The sequence below is a fragment of the Nyctereutes procyonoides genome, unplaced genomic scaffold (genome assembly GCF_905146905.1).
Source record: "Nyctereutes procyonoides isolate TBG_1078 unplaced genomic scaffold, NYPRO_anot_genome, whole genome shotgun sequence".
NCBI lineage: Eukaryota > Metazoa > Chordata > Mammalia > Carnivora > Canidae > Nyctereutes > Nyctereutes procyonoides.
In genome coordinates this window covers 2143238-2166738 of record NW_026575128.1, presented here as the reverse complement: position 1 = coordinate 2166738, position 23501 = coordinate 2143238, and the positions used below count along the sequence as shown (strand labels likewise).

The window sequence follows — 23501 nt, the reverse complement described above, 5'->3', positions numbered from 1 at the left end:
TGGAATGGATGAATAAGAGTGTGCTCTGTAGATCAGAGGAGTAGCAATCAACTAGCATGGGGAGCTGGGAGGGGTGCTAAACGGTGAGGAGACTGGAAATGAGTCCTGCTTGCCATGTTCTCTGAACCCAAAAGTCAAAATAATATGGTCTGAAAAAGTTGTCACTTTCTTCTCTGCCTATTTATTTGCATTGAAAGTCTTATATGAGCATAAAAACAAAATGACATTCAGTCACACACGTAACACATTACTTTTCTTAAAAAGAATAAAGAGTAAAATTCCAAGAAATCAGAAGTGTCTTTCTGAATCTGGGATAGGTGGTGATGTCAGCCGTGTAAACGTATTTGTCAACTAAGAATTCATTATTATGCTTGCATAACATATAAGGTGTTTTTTTCTTTGTCTTTTACTATGTTTTTCCCTAAACGTGTTATTGAGGTATTAGTGTATGATCATAGCATAGGATTATATATAGTACTAATGCATATTATTATATGTCCTATATGAGACAGATGTCTCCATCAGATTATAACATCCCATCATATTCTCATGAAGGACATCAATTAATTCTGAGGTAGATATGAATTTTACCCCAAGCTCAAGTAACTGTTGAAAGCCTTTGATTGTAACATGAATAGCTTTGTTCCATGTCTCTCTCAGAGTGTAATCATCGCCCCTTTCAATCTACCCAGCACTCAGGTTCGAGAACTTTCTTTATAGATGAGCACGAGAAGAGGCTTTTGAATAAGCCAGGTTTTCCAGTGGCTTCTCCCCCCACACTGCATACTCTTGGCATCCTGTTGGCTCTCAGCAGAGCTGCTTTGCCTGAACTGCACTTTGTGGCACTGCCATCAGCCCTTATTGAGAATCATTCTAAGGAGGAGCCCTGTGACCAGAGGTCTGCTGTATGGGTGTGACTGAGACATTTTATCCATGCATTACATATCCTGCGTCCTCTCCATGAAGACTCTGAGAAGAAATTGATTTCTGATCTTAGTTACAGAAATAAAAGTCCTTTTAATTCATTCGGGAAACATTAACTGAGCACCTACTACTTGCAGGCAATGTGAGAGGTGCTGGGATACACTCCTAGATGAAATACAGTCCAGTAGAGAAGACACACATCAAATAACTAATTACCCCCATCAGTTGTTATATTTTTGATAAATGTGACCAGGGAAAAATAGTGTGGGGGGCCCTTACGGGTGCCAATAGGAGGCTCTAGGGGAGTAGCGAAGGGTTATATTTCTTCTGAGCAACTATTGTACGGTTTTCTATAAATCATATTGACCCTTTTCATTTTGGCTGCTGGGAAGTAGAAGTCAAATTTGTGACTCACCTCTAGAAAGCTTATAGGATTTGGGATCTAATTTAATTTCTAGATTCATTTATTTGTAGGGGAAAAATATTTTCCAAATGTGCACCATGTGCTGGGACCAGCTAGGCACTGGGCATATACCAGTAAATCACATAAACAGGTCCCACAGCTCAAGAGCTTGTAGGTAAGGGGGAGATCTGGACATGGAAATGAACCGTCAAAACGCGACTCGTAGGTGTTGTGCTTGGAGAGGTCCAGGCAGCAAGAGAAGAATGGAGAAGTGCTAGACCCAGCTTGGGGGAGGAAGGCTGTCCAGGAAAGATACCTGGGCAAGTGAAGGCCAAGCAGCAATGTGACATTAGTAAGGCAAAGGGAAGGGGGTTTTCCAACAGAGGTCTATGCAAAGATCCAGATGTGGGAAAGAGAATAAATGGCATATTCAGGCAACTGAAAGAGTCCAGCATGACTAGTGCATGGGGTGGGTCATATGGCTGGCGAGGTAAACTGAGGCCAGTTTGTGGGCAGCCTCATTAAATCAAATTATGGTTTTGACTTTATCTTGAAGGCAGTGGAGTGCCACTGAGGAGAAAAAGTTCCTACCTTAATTTTCTCTTTGCCTCATTTTTTTCACTCGTATTTTACACACAGACAGACACACACACACACACACACACACACACAGAGCTTTTAATCTGTTCATGTCCAAGTGAGGGTATAACCACGTAATTCACTAACCATCATTAAAGAAAACTGGCTCAAGTGAGGAAAATCCAGCATACCACAATTGTATGAAAATAATATATAGCCAATAAGAGAGGATACAGACTATGCACAGAGTATCTCTTGAAAGACAAATAAGAAACTGGTAATACTGGTTGCCTCTGGGAGGAAAACCAGGTGGCCGGGGAATAGGTATGTGGGGAAAGCTTTTACTGTGTGTTTCTTTTTGCCTTCTGAATTTTGTACAATTTACATATTTTTTAAAAACTAAAACAACCTTTTTATTTTAGTATAAGTAGCCCCCATCTGGGCAAACTATATAAATTTAAGTCAGCAGTTGTGGGCTCCTTCCTCCTCTGCAGCTCACCCAGATAATGTTTTTTTAAATTATTATTATTTATTTGAGAGAGAGAGAGAGAGAGAGAACAAGCAGGGGGAGTGGCAGGAGGAGAGGGAGAAGTAGGCTCCCTCCTGAGCAGAGAGCCCAATGTGGGGCTCGATCCCAGGACCCCAGGATCATGACCTGAGCCAAAGGCAGATGCTTAACCGACTGAGCCACCCAGGTGTCCCTCACCCAGATAATATACTAGAACACTCGGCCAGGGTGACGGCATATTGATGTGAAAGTAAAGAAAGTCACTCAAAGGAGCCTTGGTGGGGAAACAATTAGTAAGATTTGGTGATGGGCAGGGGGGGGGCTGAACAGAAAGGAGTCAAAGTGAACCTTCATATGTGCTCTCAGGAGGGCATTTTTACTTTTCACTCCCAGTTTCGTGTCACATGGGATGTAGTGATAAGGATGGCATTTGCATCACAGGGTAGTGGTGGGAATTAAAGTTATTAAAAGGTGAACGGGAATTATGTCTGATAAGGGATCTGAGACACAGAAATGTGAAGCAGTCTCAAAGAGATTACAATCGGGTGGGGAGGAGACGTCCAAGTAGACGAGCAATTTCAGCACCCGGCTGAATAAATGTCTTAGGGAAGTAGTGAGCGCCCCGTGGGAAGACCTGTAGGAGAGGCGCTGTCCTAGATCCCGTTCCCTAGAAACCAAGACTGAGATGGGGTTCTTGTGTAAGGGAATGCTCACTTTTCACTTGAGCAATGCTCACAAGTGAAACCCGTAAGGGGGAGGCAGCACAGGGCAGCGAAGGAGCTAGACAAGACGAGGGGTGTGTTTAGTTCAGGGGTTGGCAAACTGTGGCCTTCAGATCTACTTCCATTTTGGTGGCGCTTCTTTTGTTCAGAGATGACACTTTTTGTGCTACGAAGACAGAATTGAGTAGCTGTGACTCTGTGACCCCCTAAAAGCTTAAAATATTTATGATCAGGCCCTTTTCAGACAGTTTGCTGCCCCCTGGTTTAGGCCTCCCAGTGGGAGCTCTAGAGCAGGAGCCACTATTGCAGAATTGTCCTACCTGGAGACAAGGTGCCTGTTTGTTCGAGCCGGTGACTTTCATGCTTAGAAGAGCCCCAAACCTGGAGTTCAGGAGACAGGTCCAGGCTGGAAATACCAATGTGGGAGTCAGCAGAGTATAGATGGTACTTAAAATCGGGATGAGATCATGTAGAGAATGATTACAGATGGAGACAGCATCTTTTGAGCCCTGGGGCATAGCAATGTTTACAGGTCAGGAACACGAACGGCCCTAGGAAGGGGCACCCAGAAGGAGAGCCCTGTGAAATAGAAGAGAAACAGAAAAAGTGGTTTCCTAGAAGGCAGTTTTTTTTTAAAGATTTATTTATTTATTTATTCATGAGAGACACAGAGAGAGAAGCAGAGACATAGGCAGAGGGAGAAGCAGGCTCCCTGCAGGGACCCCGATGTGGGACTCGATCATGGGATCCCAGGATCATGCCCTGAGCTAAAGGCAAATGCTCAACCACTGAGCCACCCAGGTGCCCCAAGAACACGTTTTAAGGAGGGAGTAACTAGTTGTGACAAATGCTGTTAGGAAGTGTTCAGTTTAGGAGCAGGATCTGGGGGCAGTGCAGCTGCACCCACAAGCCCCCAGGGAGTCTGTGAGCTCAGGGCTGGGGGGGAGAGCAGCCCAAACACACACACACTGACACTGTGCAAGTACAGCCACACTGGCATCTTTACCTGGGACTTGTGAGTCTAGCCTGGACTCCAGAGGTCTGGGAACACAGAGGTTAATTTTCGACAAGCCCAGTTTCATTGGAATTTCGTGAGCAACAGCCTGATGCGAATGAGTCCCAGAGACAGGGAGGAGACTAGAGGCAACAAGTACAAACAGCACTTTCTGGAAGCCCTGCTGAAAAGGGACACAGAGACATGAAGGGTAGCCAGAGAATTATGTACAGTTAAGGGAGAGCCTTTAAGATGGGAGAAATGGCATCATGAAGTGGAAATGATCTGGAGGGGGGGGACCTGACTGCTGATGCACAAGGGGAGAATCACCAGGGTGACCTTCCTGAGTTGAGGAGAAGACATCTATGGGGATAGTTGGTCCACAGCGCGGGGGACAGCCAGAGCTCGTGCAGATAGAAGGGGGCTGGGGGACACGGCAGTGGGAGCTCAGGGGGCCTCTCCTGATGGCTTCTACTTTTCAGTGGAATAGGAAGCAAGACCACTGCTGAGAAAGAGCATCGGGGAGGAGAAGGTGGAGGTTCGAGGCAAGCAAGGAAAGGGTAAACTGATGATCTCGAATACAGCGTGGCTCGTTCTCGTGTCTCCTACAGCATCTCGATTACTTCAGCGGGTATGTTCTCAGTGTCTGTCATGTCCCAGCGCTAAGATAAACACCAAATGCTTCTCGAAAGAATGTGTGGCCATAGCACATCCTCAAACACATCCCAAGCATGTTTTCGATTTGGAGCTGAGTGCAGCTTGGGTAGCTTGGCAGCGTAGGAGCAATGGTGATCCAGATTTGGAAGAAGCCAGAAGCTCTCTCTGGGCCACTGCAGAAGCCTCCTAACTGGTTTCTTGGAAACCATTTGTTTGAGTCGTTTTCCTGAAAACAAACGTGATCATGTCACACCTTCCGTTTGAATCTTTCAATGAAGATTACAAGAGCTTGTGACAAATTGTTTCTAGGGAAGAAAAAAGGAACGTTGGGGTACAGAGGTGAGATTTTCGAGTATATCTGGTGTAGTGTTTGGAGGGTCAGAAAAATTAACCATCTGCATGTATTCGCCATTCTAGAGAAAGACAAAATCCCCTCCTCAAAAAAATTTCTATGGCTTTCCACTGCCTGTAGGACAGAGAAAATCCGTCACTTGGACTACATAATGCTCTGCATGGTATGGCCACGCCCGCCTCTCTAGTCTGGTCTCATAATCTCTCTTCCTTTGGCTCCTCCAATGCTGCTCCGCTGGCCTTCCCATGCAGCTGTGCCGGGCTCTTCTGGGCCTCAGGGCCTTCACACATGCTTTTCCTCCTGCCTCGCTCATTCTCACTCCCAACCGCTCCCTTCCCTTTCGTCGCCAGTAAATGTCAGTTGTCAGCTTTAAACTACCTTTTCAGGGAAGACTTTCTTGCCTGCGTCCCCGACCCCCACCAGGCTCGGTCAGTTCCCGCGCTGGGCACTCCAGCAGCAAGAACTTCTGAGAATCACGATGACATGCAACTAGCTGATCGCTTGGCCCCACTACGTCGTCACACCCAGGACACGGGGTCCTCTGGAGCCCGGCCCAGCGTGGGGCACTCAGGGGGTGCTCGATGAGCCTTAGCCGGCTGGAACCCCGTCCCTGGAGCCCTCTCCGCCGAAAGCGGCCGCCCTCAGGTCGGATGCAGCTGCAAGGGAAGCCAGCTGCGGGGAAGGAGCGAGCGCCCAGGCGTCCGTCCTTCCAGGCTTTTGCATTCAGAGGCCAGCGGGGGTGGGGTGGGGTGGTGACACTGCCGCTGTCCCCCGGTCCCGAGAGGAGCTGCGGGCCCGCGACCGGCGGCCGTGAACCTCGTGCTCACGAGGTCGGACGGTTCAGAGCCGCGGTGTGACCATCCAGCCCCGCCTGGGAGGCTGCAGGAGCCCGGCGACAGCCTTGCCAGCTTGGAGAGCCTCCCCGGCGGGAGACGCAGCCGGCACCAGCCACCGCGGGCGCAGCAGCGCCGCCGGGCCCCGCCCGCACGCCGCCCCCCGGCTCCTCGGCCCGGCCGCCCCGCGCCTGCGCACTCGGGCCGGCGCAGGCCCCGCCCCGGGGGAGGGCCCGCGCGCCAGCCCCGCCCCCGCCCTGCGTGCGCACCGCCGGGAGCCCGCCCCCGCGAAAGACTGCCGGGCGCATGCGGCGGCGCCGGCTCACTGGCTGCCCGCGGCCCCGTGCGTCCCTCGCCCAGCGCCCCCCCGACGCAGGCCTGCAAGCCGGCCTCAGGTAGGCTGCCTGCGGGCCCCGGGGGAGCCGTTCTCCCGGGCGGGAAGCGGCGAGCGCCCGCCGAGCGCCGCGCGGGACGGCCACACCGCCGGCGGACAGACGGGGCTTCGCACCAATCAGGGAGAGGGGCCCCGCGGGCCTGGCCAATGGGCTGCGTGCGTCGCGGAGCGGGGCGGGCGGCCGGGCCGGCGAGGAGCCGGCTCCCGCGCGCGGGGCCGCGTGGCCGGGCGCCGCGGGCGAGCCGGGCGGCCAGGGGCGCGGGGGGACGCGCGGGGGGACGCGCGGGGGCCCCTGCGCCCAGCCCTGCCCGAGCAGCCGCGGCGGCCCGGGAGCACGGCCTCGGCCCGGCCGGGGGGCGCCCCGGGTCCCGGAGGCGCCGCCGCGCGGGGGATGGGCTCGGCGGCCCGGCCTCGGCGCCCCCGGCGCGCCCCGACTCCCGCGGGCCGAGGGGCCTTGCAGCGCCCGCGCTCCGGGCTCAGGGTGCGGCCCCCGCTGCCCCGCGGCGGACCTGCTGCGTTTTGCAGAAGTTCGCTACGTCTGCGTGGCCCGCTTAGGTGCACGCTGGTTGTAACGCCCAGCGCTCGGCCGCCCCGGTGACCGCCCATGCGGGGCATTCTCACCCCATTTTTACCAGCTGTAAGGACGCGGGGCGTCAGGCAGCTCGGAGCAACCCGATGGGTCTCAGTGCGCAGAGTGCTAGGGTGGAGGTGGCTCTCAAACACCAGTTTAACCAAAAAAAGCTTTCTTTCTTTTTTTTCTTCTTTCTTTCCATCTTTGTTGGATTCCCCTGTGCATTTTTTTATCTAAGATTTTCTTATTTTTAAGTCGTCTCTACACCCATTGGGGGGGCCCAGACTCACAACTTGGAGATGCAGAGTTGCTTCCTCTACCTAGGTAGCCAGCCAGCGGCCTCTGAAGCATCTTGATTTATGTTACGTCTGTGCTTGAGAACTCCCTGATGTGTCCACTGCCTTCAGAGTGAAGTTCAGATGGGACCTTCAGGTTTCCAAATGAATTCGTCCCTTGCTTACATTTCCAGCTTATTTCCCACCGTGTTCCCGTCCTCCCTTTCCGCCTTTCCCACCGTCTCCCTGTCTCTCTTCTTGGCCCTACTTCTGTTTTCTGTAGATGGCCTTCACCTTCCTGTTCACTCTCCTCCCTTCCCCGTGCTTTATATCTTATAGTCCGTCCTTGAAGACTCCCTGCAAGTCTCAGGTCAGTGAAGCAGGAGCCTCTCCCTGCCTTAATTTTCTCACGCCTTCTTCTGCTGGGCCACCATCTCTGCCCTGGTTTTGCCACTGAAAGCTTTCTGCTCCACCTTCTCCACATACGCCTTTCACATGTTGTCCCGGTTTCCCACCATGACTGGATCACTCATTATCTGTAACTGTTTTGTCTCTAACCAAACTGCCAGCAACTTGAGTTACGAGCCCAGATGTGATTAAGTTTTGTGGTCCCTGCTCTTCCTGTGAGTGGCCTGAGACGATCTCTGAAAATGGTTCGCTATTCACTTGACCCAGAAAACCCTATAAAATCTCGCAAATCAGGAAGGTTCGCACCTTCGTGTTCAGTTTAAGAACACGCGCGAAACTGCTCGGGCCATCAAGGATAGGCATATCGAAAAAGCCACCGAGTATCTGAAGGTTGTCGCTCTGTAGATGTACTATGTGCCATTCGGTCATTACAGTGGTGGAGTTGGTAGGTGTGCCCAGGCCGCATGATGGGCATGCACACAGGGTCGGTGGCCCAAAAAGTGTGCTGGATTTTTACTGCACGTGCCTAAAAGTTCAGAGAGGGCTGCTGAACTTAGGGATTTAGAGGGGACAGAGCAGTGTCCCTCCTAAATGTGGTCATTGAGCACGTCTAGGTGAACAAAGTCCCCAAGGTGTGGTGTAGAATTTACAGGGCTTATGGCCGGATTCACCCATATGTGAGCTCTCCATCCGTAGTGAAAAAGAGCAGATTGTCCTTAAACCAGAAGAGGAGGTTGCCCAGAAGAAACTGAAGAAACAAAAACTATGGCCTGGGAGTAAATTTTGCATCAAATAAATGCAAATAAAGGTAAAAAAAAAATGGTTTTGTGGTTCCCAAAGTGTCCAGCACAGTAGCACCTACACAACCGTGTCGCGCATCAGGGTGAGTGAGTGGGTCCTGTCAGCCTCTCCCTCCTGGTCTTTGGGCACATTGGAATCTTTATTGTCAGGCACTGTGGGAGCCCGCAAGAATCATCCCTCAAGAGAGCTTTAACCCTCTTTGAATAAAGTTGGGGCAAATCAAATGCAAATGGATGAGATGGGTCTTCTGTAAAAGTAACCTACTCCATAACCCACTCAGGGTGGCCGAGGAATTTCTAGGGACGTCGAGAATTGAGTCTGAGACTGGATATAGTGTCAGGGATATACCTGGTTAGAACACATCTAAAATGTAGCCAAGTCTGATATTTGTGTGTCCATAAGGAGCCATTTGACTGAGGTGACAGTAGCAGCCTCCCCCCCCCCACCCCAGGTATTAGGGACTTGGGAAGAATGCATACCCTATACCCATTTGGGGAGATCACAATGTGCATTAAGTTATTAAAGGCTACTGGAGGTCTGGCATTAAACCAATTGACTGTTAAACAGCATTTCTCTGATTTATAGGTCTGTAGGCCGCCTTGTGGGAACCCCATATACGTTTTGCAGAAACCAAGGAGCTTGCTTTTGGAAACGCTCTAACAGGATTCAGCAAGTCCTATTCTAGGTGTCTTCCTTGAGGTCCAAGGGGGAAGTCACGTTGAGCGGTCTTACTTTGCCAAGCGTATTCATTCCTGCCTTGGGGAGGAGTGGGGCGGGGGAATGCTTCAAGCAGAACTCCCCTGTTTCCTTGTTCTTTCTGAGCTTATTTTTATTATAATCTGGCTTCACATGAAGTGTTCCCGGAGGAGGAAAATGTCCTGACCATGCCAAAGCAAGCATTCTTTTCTGCTTGGTGATTGTGTGTCTCCCTTTGGTCACATTTGGATTTACCAACCACATGGTGTGTCTGGGCCTCTGGAGCTGGGGGGCCAGTGATAATTTCTCCCCAGCAAGCCTGTTGCTGTCGCCTCACCTCGAGCCTCTGCTCTTCCTGCGTGCATCTGCCCCTTTTATCTCTCACCGCATCTGTTCCATTCCCGGCCACAGCTGCGCTGCTCTTTGGATTTAATCAAATCTGCCCTCCCTTTGCATCCTCTGCGCATTGTGTGCTTCAGGCCGGGTGGGCATCCGATGTTCCTTCCCTGCAGTATATGCGCTTTCTCTTCCTGGCCCTACCTGGGCGAGACTGCTGGCAAGGAGTAAGTTATTCGAAAATTACAGGGGAGAACCACCTCTGATGAAGAGTTTGAGGCTTCATTGCGACTCCTTTTCAACGTTGAAACTCTCTACTGTCTTCCGTAACCTAGAGAAGTTGTGTTTTCTTGGTGATACGTTGTAGGTTGGCTAGAGACGTTCTCTCTTTCGTGGCCAAAGTGCTCATCCAAGACTGAAACCTTTTCCACTTCCACGCAGGGAAAATAATGAGGCGTCCGCTTACAAACTCCTGGGTCCGGTGGCTATGTCAGCCAACGTCGGGGGCATAGTGTTCTCTGTCCACAGAGCTGTTCTTAAGTTTTTACATTTTTTTTTTTTAGGTTGTCTCTCAAGGTTGTTAGTTGTCCGAGCCTTCAACAAGAGCTTCATTATTTGATTAAGCGAGTTGTTTTTTTTGACTCCCGTTTCACTAAAGCCATTCAGTGATTCCCAAGAAGTATTTGTTAGGGTCCCACCTGACAACCTTCTAGAGTGGTGTGGCTGATAGGGAAACAGGCTCCTGGAGGGTGCGTAGCCAGTAAGAGGCAGAGCCCTTGAGCCCAGATACGCATGCTTTGTGGAGATACCTTTATCTGAAATTTTTCCTTCTCCCACTCCCAGGTCAAAAAGTAAAATGAAGTACATTCTAGTCACTGGTGGTGTTATATCAGGAATTGGAAAAGGAATCATCGCCAGCAGCGTAGGCACCATACTGAAGTCATGTGGTTTACATGTAACTTCAATTAAAATTGACCCATACATTAACATTGATGCAGGAACATTCTCTCCTTACGAACATGGTAAGCGCGACGCATTTCTTTTCTTTGATTAACATAATGATGGTGGAGTATATAGAAGCACATGTCAGCCTTTGGAAATTGTGTATATTTTGCATAAACATAACTTGCATTTCCTTCCTTCCAGAAAAGTCCTTAGTTTTGGAATAGTGGAATATGCTTTTCTCACCTGAACAGAGAGCAGGAAGCAGAAATCTAAACAGGCAACGTCATGAGGAGAGTCTAGAGGTTTCTGAAAGAGAACCCTCTCTCTGAGGGGAGAAAAGAAGACATTTTTTTCTTTATCCCATTTTTGAGCTCTTCTCCTTTTGTGATGGTGAGAATGAACCATCCTGGGCAGAATTTCTAGGATGACGTCTCAAGGAATGAATGTTAAACAAAGGAACGGGGGGAACTTTGAGTTTCACAACTTTGTTTGGAACCAAAGTGTAGCCCAGAAGTTGGTTTTTCTGATCAACAGGATCTTAATATCCGGCATGAGTTCTGAAGGAAATCATGCTTTGATCACATCAGAGACGTTTTTCTGTAGGAGGCTTTGTTGAAAGTTCTTTCTCTTTAGGCAGCAGATAGCACACTCCTGTCAAGCTCCCCGTACCCACCGCCCTTGAGGCTGATTTCCTTCGTTCCTTGCCCTCTCATTACTTCCTGATTGAGACTGAGCTTGTTGATAGACTCGAAGCATCCTATTACCTTTTGCAGAATGGTTGGTGATTTTTCTTTCTTTTGTGTCATGTTTAGTTTTCTAGAAATAAATTTCTCTGCTTCGTATCAAGGTAATGCAGACTTTGTTCTGCTTAAGTGTTTACGTTTTGAGACTCGCGTTTGCCATGACATAACATGTTTTTCACTTACCCTGACCATTTCCGCCGTTCATCACAGGTGAGGTTTTTGTGCTGGATGACGGTGGGGAAGTAGACCTCGACCTGGGGAACTATGAGCGCTTCCTTGACATCCGCCTCACCAAGGACAATAATCTGACGACTGGAAAGATCTACCAGTACGTCATTAACAAGGAACGCAAAGGAGATTACTTGGGGAAAACCGTCCAAGGTAAAACTGGGTTTGCCTTCGGGGTGTAAACATCTTAACCCATTTGCTTTCTTTCTTTTTTTTTTTTTTCCAATTTGCTTTCTTTTGTGTATAGAAATTTACTATCTGTGCAGTTGCAGCCAGAAGTGTCAAGGTATTGTTACTGAAATATGCCTTCGGTTGAAAATTCAGAGTTGTGCAGCTGTTTACTAAAAATAAATAAATAAATAAATAAATAAATGTGAAGAAGCCCCTGCTGTTCTGAGAATGACACGGAAGCTGTGAGTCCTGTGGCAGGATTTGAGTCCTGAGAGCTGTTGTTCGTACGCAGTGATGGGTGTGAATTAAGGACAGCAGCTAGGCCAGGGCAGCAAGCCAGGTGGTGTGTGTATATGTCGAGCATCTGGGATGGATTTCGGCGGTGGTAGGAAAACAATGTCCTTCGTGTTCGTTGGTTTGCAGGCTGCTCATTGGCGCACATGGGCCTGGGCGAGTCTGAGAGGCCGGTCTCTGGGTCCTCCTGTGCTTTCATCAGCCGGCTTCACCGGTGTCTGCCTGCTGCCCTGGGGTTTCGCACAACACTCTTTTGAGAAAATTGCCACTCTTAAAAGGTGGGGTTCAAAAACCACTGGTTTAGTGCGTAATGGCTGAAGTCTAGATTGGGGGCGGCGTGTGTGTTATGAGAGTGACTCTCCTCTTGGCTTTAGACTTTGCTAAGCCGAGGGTCAGGCTGACAGGCCGCTCTAGTCTGGGGCCGCCCTGGTCAGATTCGGGGCTAACGGGGTCATGTGTTAGAGCCTTAGCCCTGCCACTTCCCAGCGGTGTGAAGGCAGGCCGATACCTAACCTCTGAGATCTGGTTCCCTTTTCTGGGAGATGGCGATAAACTACCTGCCCTTCCTGATTGTTCAGAGGGCAATAAAACTCTGGGCTCCTGACACACGGAAAGGGGGGTCAATTAGGAATTATGACGATCTCGATGATACAGTTTGTTGTTCTAGGCCTCCGGGGTATTCATTCGTGTACACATTCATTCGTCACATATTTTTTGAATCCTCACTGCGGTCACACCCGCCCTGGGGCTACGTGATGAACCAGACCAGTGAGCTCGTTGCCCCCACGGAGGCGGAGGCTAAGGCTACCGAGTGGGAGACACAAAAATACATGAAACACGGCGTCTGATAAGAGCTATGGAGGAAATAAATAGTGAGCTGAGAGTGTGTGGAGATGGCCCATTTGGACAGGTGGCTAGGGGAAGTCTCCCCGAGGGGCATTTGTGATGAGAGGCCAGCCGGGGCCTGAGGGGATGGAGCACACAGCACACAGAGGCCCGGGCTGCAGGGGCCCTGTCATAGAGGTCAGGGGGTGGAGGGTGTCCTGCAGAGTGACCTGTGGTTGGGGGGATAGGATGCGTGGAGGGGGGGTCAGGTGGCCTGCAGCCAGGTTACACAGGACCTTCTGGGCCATGGTCCCGAGTTTGGATTTCAGAGCAGTGAGAAGCTGTAGAAGAGTTTAGAACTTGGGAGCCGAGGAGCTCTGTTTTGCATTTTTAGAAGATCCCTTTGGCTGCTGTGTGTGGAATAGATAATGAGTATCCTTGTGCCCGAGGCACTGCTGGTTAAACACGAGCCAGTTAAACAGTAATCCCTGCCCCTTAGGAGGCTGCCTCCCGAGTCCTACAACTAGGATTTTAACAAGTGTTTAGCTTGGTAGCTGGCTCTGCTGAGCCCTGGCACGCGAGGCGCTCTGCCTAGCATCTTACCAGTGGTGTCGCTCACAATTTCCACAACTTCATGAAGTTGAAGCTCTTACTGCCCCTGAGTGGATAGGGACATCGAGCTTAAGAATAGTTCAGTCATTTGCTCAAGGATCCGTACCTAATGAGCGGTGGAACTGAGGTTTGAATCCAGACATTCAGGCCCCAGATGCTGTGCTCCTGACCACCCTGCCGGACCCAACTGTCTCTCCTCGGGGGATTGTTTATCCTTCTGTAAACCGGAACACAATGGAATGGAGGCCTGGGAAGCCCCCCGGGTGTGAAGCGGCCGCCTTCCACAATCAGTGGTGTGGGGCTGAGTTGTGGTGCTGCCAGGGTAGACTCTGCACAGGGCCAAGTGCTCTGATGTGGTTCAGGATGCACGCTTGGCCTTACCCTCTTGTACGTTCAGCCACAACTTGGGAACCTGGAAGGGAGGCTGTGGGAAGTATGAGGAACCTAAAGATTTTTCAATGCCATCTCGGAGCTGTGTCAAAAATATGTTTATGACCCCATCACCACTCCAGGCAAAGCCTGCAGCACTTTATTGTCCTCGTAAGCATGTCTGCCTCCACCAGCACTGACAGAAAAGTTTAAGGTATGTATTTCTTTTTTCTCTTCCAGTTGTCCCTCACATCACAGATGCAATCCAGGAGTGGGTCATGAGACAGGCATTAATACCTGTGGATGAAGATGGCCTGGAGCCTCAAGTGTGCGTTATTGAGGTTTGTATGTCTCTTCTTTTCTTTTTTTAAAGCTTTTATTTATTTATTCATGAGAGACACAGAGAGAGGCAGAGACACAGGCAGAGGGAGAAGCAGGCTCCATGCAGGGAGCCTGATGCGGGACTCGATCCCTGGATCCCGGGATCATGACCTGAGCTGAACCAGACACTCGACCACTGAGTCACCCAGGCGCCCAGTATGAATCTTTTCTAACCGAGTGTACATATTCCTCCCCTCAGGCCATCAGCTCCCCATAAGAGGTGCCCCGTGAGGCCCTTGACCCTCCTCACTGCAGGGGGCGGGTAAGGGCACAATCATGGGAGCGGCCACACCACTGCGAGCAGTACTCTGTGCAAGCATGTGTCCGTTCACTCTTTGTGGACAGTACCGCTGAGAGCGGCAGGACATGTTTTCCTCCGTCTCTTGAGAAAGTCAGCTCCTTCAGCCCTCCTCTGGTAGGAATGTTGATCTCTCTCAGTGAGCCCCATTGCTTTCAGTTTCTTTACTCATGCTCTGATGGTCCTAGATCCATGTTCCCACAAAAGTAAGGGACTCAGAAATTCCAGCAGTTTATGATTGATACATTTTTATTCAAAAGTTATTTACAGCTAACCAAGTAGATAAGATTTAGGTTTTCTTTGCTTCGCAACTTTGTGCAAATAAAGCCTCTAGTACATTTTTTCACCCAGTCTTTTTCTTGGCCAGATCTATAACCTTGGAAAATGGAGAGCCTGTCCAGGAAAGTAACCTTTCAGCATAAAGAAATGTCAGTTACTGCTTAGTGACATTATCTGGGCTCAGAGAGTCCACATGATGCTGTTTCTGATCACAGAGCTGAGCTGATGAGGTGCAGTGTTAGAAAACTAACCCACGAGAAAAAGGCTTAGTGCTTGACCTCTACGGTACCTTTGTTCTTGTAGCTCGGTGGAACAGTGGGAGATATAGAAAGCATGCCCTTTATTGAGGCCTTCCGTCAGTTCCAGTTCAAGGTCAAAAGAGAGAACTTTTGTAATATTCACGTCAGTCTGGTTCCTCAGGTAAGGCATTTAAGTTTTACTTTGGGGAGGGGGGTGTTGTGGAAATGAAAGAGAAGAGGATGGTTTTCATTCCTTATCTGTTTTAGATATGTGAGGTGAAGGGAATAAAGACCTTCTTTGTGAATTTAAAATTATTGTAATCCTACTTTTTGAAAAGATCGGATGGAAAACATTTAGAAGATTTTCCAGGGAAGCTGCAGTTGAGGATGGTGGATTGAAAATACTCGTTTGTCTCTACTACATGGTGAAAGCCTGCTACAACTAGAGTAAAGAGAATTTTTTTAAAAGAGAAGAATTCACAAAGATAATGCGAAATAATCAATGGGAACAAAACGTAGGCAGCCAGAAAGCAGGTGATGTGTACAAAGTGACATAGCAGAGGTGGGAGCAGAATCCTAAGCCTGGATCAGGGCCAGCTGAGAAGCAGCCCTGTTTGCCCTGCAGAAGCCCCAGGGCCCAGGCAGGGGCAGTGCCAGGTGCCGTGAGGGCTGGGGGGCGGATCATGGTAACTGCTGTTCGAGAAGCAGCTAGAACCCAGCATCTCCTTCCCTAACATGCATAACTGGGCATCAGTCCCTCTCCCACCTTGGCAGAAGACTGAAGCTTTTTCTCTGGAGAGGAATTCTAGACCAGCAGATATTAGGAACAGTGAAGAGTGGTAATACTGAACTAAAAACACAGGGGTAAAGCGCACTTCTATGCTATTGGGACACCCTGCCTTCTGTCCCTCGGTTTCCAGAATCATCATATCCAGTCTTGGACCATTTCCCACAAGGTTCATGATAGGGTATATGACTCGCCCAAGAGAAAACACAGTGCCCTTCGAGGCTCCCCAGTGACACAAGTGAGGACCCCAAGGGACAAGTCCACCCACTCAGAACTTCCAGTTAGCTTTTAAATGTCAGCTGGCAGCCAGTGCTCACCAGACATTTGGGAAAAGCACCTAACTTCACAAGAAATCAAAACGGCAGGACAAAGGGGGAACTTAGAGGAAATTTGGGCTCTGGAGGAAGCTGAAACCTCCTAACTTGGAAGCCAGAACAACCTGTCGTTAATGTCCTCAGAGAGTCAAGGGGTCAAGGGGAAATAAACTGCATCCATGAAACAAGAATTGGGCCTAAGAAGGGGGCATTCAGAGAATAGAAGAGAATTCTTGGAAACTAAAAATGGGATAGCAGGAATGAAAAAGAAAGAAGATGGAGGAACTACCCCGGGGAGTACACAAGAAGATCGAGAGATAGGAAATGTGAGAGAAGGGGTAAGAGAACGAGAGGACTGGGCTAGGATTTCCAGAAAATAATAGAGAAACGGAGGGGACATGTCATCAGAACCAGGGGTCAGCAAACTGTGCCCACAGGCCCAGTCAGCTCACTCCCAGTTTTTGCAGATGAAATTACATGGAACTATAGCCCTGCCCACGTGTTTATGTGTTGTCCGTGGCGACTTCTTTATTTAAAACAGCAGAGTTCGAGTCCTTGTGACAGCCTGTATGGCTCACAAAACCTAAAATATTATCTGGCTTTTACAGGGAAAGTTTTCTGATTCTTTGATCTAAATGATTCAAGGAGATCTCAGGACATTAGTTTCTAGATTGAAAGGACCCACCAGATGCCCAGCATATTGAATGAGAAATGACCCACAGCAAGACACATCACTGAAATTTCAGAATAATGGGGCAGACATTCTGAAAGGCTCTAAAGAGAAAAACCAAGAGTCAGTAAGGCATTACACTTTCTCAGCAGCAATACTAGAAACTAGAAGACTGTTGGAGCTATTTCCTTATAAGTGCTCAGGGAAAAATGCTTTCCAACCTAGAATTCTATACCCAGCAAATCTGCTAAGTGTGAGGGGAGATAAGGGATAATTTAGTGCTTAAGAAACTCAGCATACCAAGAAAACAGAACAAAACAAACACCAAAAAGGAAAACAAACCAAATTTGGACAGAAAGGAAAAGCATGGTACATGGTTTATGGTGGGCAGTATTTAAACACTCAACACACGTAGCACTGGAGAGGTATCAGGAGATGGGTTGTAGCCAGAGGACAGGTGCATATGTAGTAGAGAGAGAAGGTTTCTCCTCTAACAGGGGAATCCATAGGAAATGTCTTAAGCTACAAATCAAGAAGTAGCTCAAAGCATACCAGAAGGATCACGTAAGAGTGGGAGAGGGGCCACCTCTGGGGATTGGGGAAGGGGAGTGGTTCAGTGGGCACCAGTACCACCGTCCTTAAAACAGACTGTGGAGGAATCCCTGGGTGGCGCAGCAGTTTAGCGCCTGCCTTTGGCCCAGGGCGCGATCCTGGAGACCTGGGATCGAGTCCCACATCGGGCTCCCGGTGCATGGAGCCTGCTTGTCCCTCTGCCTGTGTCTCTGCCCCTCTCTCTCTCTCTCTCTCTCTCTCTCTCCCTCTCTCTCTCTCTCTCTGACTATCATAAATAAATAAATAAATAAATAAATAAATAAATAAATACAGACTGTGGAGCTCTTTGACTCTAAAATACATGCACATGTGCCTTTGACCAAAACAAACAAACAAAACACCACTAAATTAGATAATGGTCAATAAAAGGGGTACAGAGAACAATCATACCTGAAAATTCCTTTTCAGAGAGAAATTAACTTTCTTCCTTTTGTAAAATAGCCAAGTTCAACAGGAGAGCAGAAGACTAAACCCACCCAGAATAGCGTGCGGGAACTCAGAGGGCTTGGGCTTTCTCCAGATCTGGTAAGATTTTTATGATTCCCTGGTTTCAGGGTAGTCTTGTGTGCCTAATTAAAATCTCTTCTCCGTGTACCCTGTGACTTAACTTGGAACCTAAAAAACAAAGCAAACAAAACGCAGAGGCAGACCCATAAAGATAGAGAACAAACTGGTGGTTGCCAGAGGGGAGGGGAGGGAATCGGCCAAAGTGGAGACACAGACGTCCCGTGAGGGAGTAAGTCACGGGGAAGAAGGGCACAGCACAGGGCATGAAGTCAGTAGTGTTGTGTTGGCATCACCTGGTGACCCGGCTGCACACCTGGTGGGCATAGCGTAGGGTATAGAGTCAAATCACTGTGTCGTACCCCTGGACCCCTGAACCCGATGTAACCTGTGTGTCAACAATACTTCAATTTAAAAGAAAAAAAGGCAAGAAAATCTTTGCTCCATGGCACATTGAAATCTTGTTTTCTTGGCATGCTTTTCGTCGATGGTGGGGAAACCGGGTTGGTGCTTTGCGCTGGGGCTGTCTCACAGAGATGTCCTCAGGGGCAAGCATGAGGTCATGCCTGGTCTCTCCCCTCGTCCATCATTCGCTGTCCCCTCCCTCGCATCCAGGACTTAAACTGAGGAAAGCCCCAGTTCCTCGGTTCTAGTAGTTCCTTATCTGGGTGGTCGTCTGTCCCGCCCCCCAATTAGTTGCTCCAGACTGAGATTTAGGAATTTCAGTTTTGAAAAACGGGTTATATTTAAACAGTGGGTGTGCATTGTGCTGGAGTTAATGTTTTGATTTGGCTTCAAAAGGTGATGTTTATTTTAACTGCAGTTGGGGGAAAACCCCAACTTCGTAATCCCTTTCTTCTGTCTGAACATCTTCCTCTGTTTACTGCTAGGTTGTATGCAGGTGCTCAAACCCTCTTGACACGTCAGTGAAAGAGAAAATATCGATGTTTTGCCACGTTGAACCTGAACAGGTAAGTAGCAGTTCCGCCTTCGTGTAAGTCGTGCTTTGCGTCTAGTTATCCTGAGGTCTCCCAGCCACTTTCGTGAGGCTCCTGGCATTTCATAATTCAAGACAGCAGACTGTCCGCTAGAACTGATGTCTGTTGGCCCCGTGATTCTCCATCACCTTATCGCTTGTGGTTTTCTGGACACACCTGACCTCTCCTGTCACTTCTCTCCCTCCTCTTTGTACTCTTTGCTCCACCCATGCTGAATGGATGTCGCCCTCCCTGTTGGCCTGGCCGTCTCCTATTCATTTTCATCCTTCAGGGCTTAGCCAGGACACAGGATTGTCCGTGAAGCTTTACTGGTCAAACTGCCTCACCCTCAGACCTCAAGGTGGATCCTCAGGGTGGATCCTTCTGGGGCGACCTCTGTCTCAGGGGTGCTGGTGGTGGGCCTGTTATACTGCCCCTCAGTGTGTGTGTGTGTGTGTGTGTGTGTGTGTGTGTGTGTCTGTGTCCCTGTCCCCATATTTGTCTCTACTCATAGGCTTTGAACTTTTTTTTTTTTTTAAGACTATTTATTTGACAGAGTGAGTGCATGCACGTAAGTAGGCAGAGCCGTAGGCAGAGGGAGAGGGAGATGCAGACTCCTCCCTGAGCAGGGTGCCTGACACAGGCTCCATCCCAGGACCCTGGGGTCATGACCTGAGCAGAAGGCAGATGCTTAACCAATTGAACCACCAGGTGCCCCCAGACTTTGAGCTTCTTCAAGGCAGGGACCACTTCATTCGGCTTTATATTCCTGGTGCCTGGTATCTAAGGTGGTGTGGGCTCTAAACGTTTTTTAGTCGTTTTCTTTACTTGTGCTAACGGAGGGTACCTATTAAATAGGAAATTCAAGATTTTGGGACCTCTCATCTGTCCAGTGTGGGGCATGGTAGGGGAGTCCTGGTGGTGGTAAGTTGAGATGTTGGCTGTGGTCAGGTTCGGCTGAAGGAGGGGAGCGGGGAAGTTGAGGTCAAGGAATTTGTGATTAGGTTGTGAGTGGTTTGCTTTGCCGCCGGGTTACTGAGGATCAGTAGATGAAGCAGGAGAGCCTGGCTGGCCTAGTGAGGAGAGAAGCAAGCAGCAGAGTTGAAATAAGAGGAAATCCTTTTACAAAAGTGAGGGTCCAAAAAGTTAAAGTCACTGGCATTGGAGTTAACAGAGCAGGACAGCCTCTGACCCACAGCCACCCCCCCAACCCCCCCAACCCCCCCCCCCTCCCGTCTCTGCAGGCACTCAGGTGTCAGCGTGTGACCCTGGCCCAGGGCCTGAGATCAGTGTTCCCGGCATGCTTCCGGAGCTGGGAGCTCTGGCTCAGGAATTCCTCTTCCTACTAAGTACAGATCTTGCTTGCCTTACGATGGGCTAAGTCCTAATACACCTGTTCTTAGGTTGAAAAAATCCTAAGTTGAAAGGTGTATTCTGAATAGAAGTCTTCTATCAGATACAGGATTTGCACATTTTCCTCCAAGTCCATGGCTTGTCTTACTGTTTTTGTATTCATTCATTCATTCACTTATTTATAAAGATTTTATTTGTTTATTAGAGACAGAGAGAGAGAGGCAGAGTCACAGGCAGAGGGAGAAGCAGGCTCCATGCAGGGAGCCCGATGGGGGACACCATCCGGGATCTCCAGGATCAGGCCCTGGGCTAAAGGTGGCGCTAAACTGCTAAGCCACCTGGGCTGCCTTTGTCTTAACTGTTTTAATGGTGTCTTTTGGAGCACAAGCTTTTACATTCTAATGAACTCCAGTTTATCCAATTTTTTTCTTTGTAATTGTGCTTTTGGTATCATCCAAGAACTCCACTTAACAAATGCCACAGAGATTTTCTTTTATGTTTTCTTCTAAAAGTTTTGTGATTTTGGGTCTTATATTTAGGCTTGGGATCCATTGTCAGTTAGCTTTTATGTATAGCAGCTTTCTAGTAAAAGTTGAAATTCATTTTGCCTGTGATAGCCAGTTGTTCCAACTCCATTCGTTGGAAGGACTGTCCTCCATAGTAATCTATACTTTTCTTTATAAAGGTGCTTTTTAAGGATTGTTTATCTTTGTAAAGTTTTAGTCTAGATTTATTTATAGCTGTTCATAATTTTTGTAACTGTATGAATGGTATATTTTTAAAAATTATATTTCCTAGGAGCACCTGGGTGGCTCAGTTGGTTGAGCATCTGACTCTTGATCTCAGCTCAGGTCTTGATCTCAGGGTTGTGAGATCAAGGCCCATGTTTATCTCCATGCTCAGCATGGAGCCTACTTAAAAAAACAAAATTATATCTCCTGGGGATCCCTGGGTGGCGCAGCGGTTTAGCGCCTGCCTTTGGCCCAGGGCGTGACCCTGGAGTCCCAGGATTGAGTCCCACATCGGGCTCCCTGCATGGAGCCTGCTTCTCCCTCTGCCTGTGTCTCTGCCTCTTTCTCGTTCTCTCATGAATAAATAAAAATCTTTTTAAAAAAATTGTGTTTCCTAATTAGATACAACCTATGTATAGGAACCCTTCTGACTTCTACTCATTGATCTCAAGCTTAGCAGCCTTACTAAAATTCTGCTAATTCTGATTATTTACCTATAAATTCTCATGGTTTTTATGGATAAGTAGTAATACCATTTGCAGTTTTTGGCAGTATTTTCTTATTTTCTGGTTCGTGTATATATGTATATTATTTAATGGTAGTGGCTGATAACTCCAGTACATTATTGAATAGCAGTAGTGATGGTGGCCAGTTTTACCTTGTTTCAGAATTTAAAGATTAAGTGTTAAATATTGAGAACCAAACGAGGGGTTTTATTTTCTTTATATTTTTTACATTTTCCCTCTTGGTCCTAATTCACCAAGAATTTTTTAAGTGGATTGGTTTTGAATTTTTATTAGATCTGCATCAACTGAGGTGACTGTTTTTCCTTCTTTAATCTATTTGTGTAGTGAATTCCACCGTTAAGTATCCTAATGCAGTGGTTCTCAGACTCAGCCTGAAAAACTACTTAGGCCTGCCTGCTTCCCTCTAGAGGTTCTAGTTTAAGTGGTACGAGGTGCTTTGTGAACTTGTGAATTTTTTTAAAAATTCACCCAAGTGATTCCAGTGTATAGCCAAGTTTGACAGCTATTGTTATTGGGACAGATCCTACTTGGATAAGTGAATTTTTTTCTTTTTTTAAACTACATTTGTCGTTTGGTTTGTGATTTTTTTTTTTTTTTAAGAATTTATTTAGAGACTGGGATCCCTGGGTGGCGCAGCGGTTTGGCGCCTGCCTTTGGCCCAGGGCGTGATCCTGGAGACTCGGGATCGAATCCCATGTCAGGCTCCCGGTGCATGGAGCCTGCTTCTCCCTCTGCCTGTGTCTCTGCCTCTCTCTCCTCTCTGTATGACTATTGTAAATAAATAAATAAATAATCTATTAAAAAAAAAAAAAGAATTTATTTAGAGACTGAACATGAGTGGGTGGTGGGGAGGGGGAGGAGGGAGAGAATCTCTAGTAGACTCTGCACTGAGTGTAGAGCCCGACTTGGGACTTAATCTCATGACCTGAGTGAAATCAAGAGTTGGATGCTTAATAGACTGAGCCACCCAGGCACCCCTGATTTTTTTTTTTTTAAGAATTTTTGCATTCATGTTCATAAGGGATTGGCCCTAGTTTTTTATTCTTGTGTTGAGTCAGTGTTGGTAACGTATATTTTCCTAGAAGATTGCCCTTGCCATTTTCAGATTTAGAAGTTATTTTCTGAAGGTGACATAGCCCGTAGGAGGCTATCAGCCCGGTTCGTTTTTGTTTTTATTGAATAACCTTTGCTCATTTTTATGCAGGTGATCTGTGTCCACGATGTCTCATCTATCTACCGAGTTCCCTTGTTATTGGAGGAGCAGGGGGTCGTAGACTATTTTCTCCGGAGACTTGACCTTCCAATCGAGAGACAGCCACGGAAAATGCTGATGAAGTGGAAAGAGATGGCAGACAGGTTTGCCTCTTTATGAGGAGCTGGGAGATCAGGCCTTTATTTCTCTTTTCCGGAGGGTTGCAAGGAATTTGCCTGTGCTGGCAGCTCATGCTAGGAAAGGACTTTGTGGTAAGAAATGCAGAGACAGGCTCTCAGCCCTCAGGTAGTTGCATCGGGGATGAAGAAGTCCTGGCGAGCTGAGTTCAGATCACACACCCATGGCCTTGTGTCCCCTTGACTAGAAAAATCAGTATGAACAGGTGTCTAGTGGCCGAGGGTGAGCACTCGCCAGGCCTGCCTGGATGGCACTGCTGGGTCCCCTGCAGATAGCTGAGCTGTGGTTTGGGCATGTGGCACTCCCCGCCCACCAGAAGAGGATGAGCAGGGGTGTCCAGTCTTGTGTTACTACTGCTGCCAAAGCTCATCGCTTCGAGAACTGTCCCCCTTCCTCTGAAAGTTGGGCGATGCTCTGGCATCACATCAGAGGTGTTCCCGCAGTGCCTGAGAGCACTAGCTGTGCCCCGCTGAAGCTGCACGGGGGAGGCGCTGCTCTGGCTCTGATACCCCCTTTCACTTTGACATCCTCCCTTTGAGTCTTCATGTGTTTCCACGTACATCCGTAGGTAGCCACGAAAATGCACACGGCTCTGTGATCTTTTTTTCATGCAGTATTAAAATGTTTTTGCTCTGTTATTAATTATGCTTTATAATGAACATTTTTAGTGAATATAGACAATTGTGTTAATGTCCTGTAATTTATTTGAATGTTTCCTTCATCAGGTTAACTCTTTTGAATTGTCTTTTATTTTTTTTTTTTTTTTGCTCTTTGGGATTTTAATTTTTTTTTTTTTTTA

At 48.2% G+C, this 23501-nt stretch overlaps 1 protein-coding gene across 1 annotated transcript in view; it reads left to right on the top strand.

Annotated features, from left to right (window-relative positions):
- Positions 1–6250: 6250 nt before the first annotated feature.
- The window catches only part of CTPS1 (CTP synthase 1), a 30095-nt gene continuing 12844 nt past the window's right edge, over positions 6251–23501 (top strand). Inside the window, exons 1-8 of the mRNA XM_055341772.1 lie at positions 6251–6367; positions 10297–10475; positions 11352–11522; positions 13881–13981; positions 14902–15018; positions 17662–17745; positions 18615–18695; positions 22517–22668. Coding sequence (XP_055197747.1) covers positions 6279–6367; positions 10297–10475; positions 11352–11522; positions 13881–13981; positions 14902–15018; positions 17662–17745; positions 18615–18695; positions 22517–22668 — 974 coding nt within the window. The 5' untranslated portion in view covers positions 6251–6278. The remainder of the gene's footprint in view (positions 6368–10296; positions 10476–11351; positions 11523–13880; positions 13982–14901; positions 15019–17661; positions 17746–18614; positions 18696–22516; positions 22669–23501) is intronic.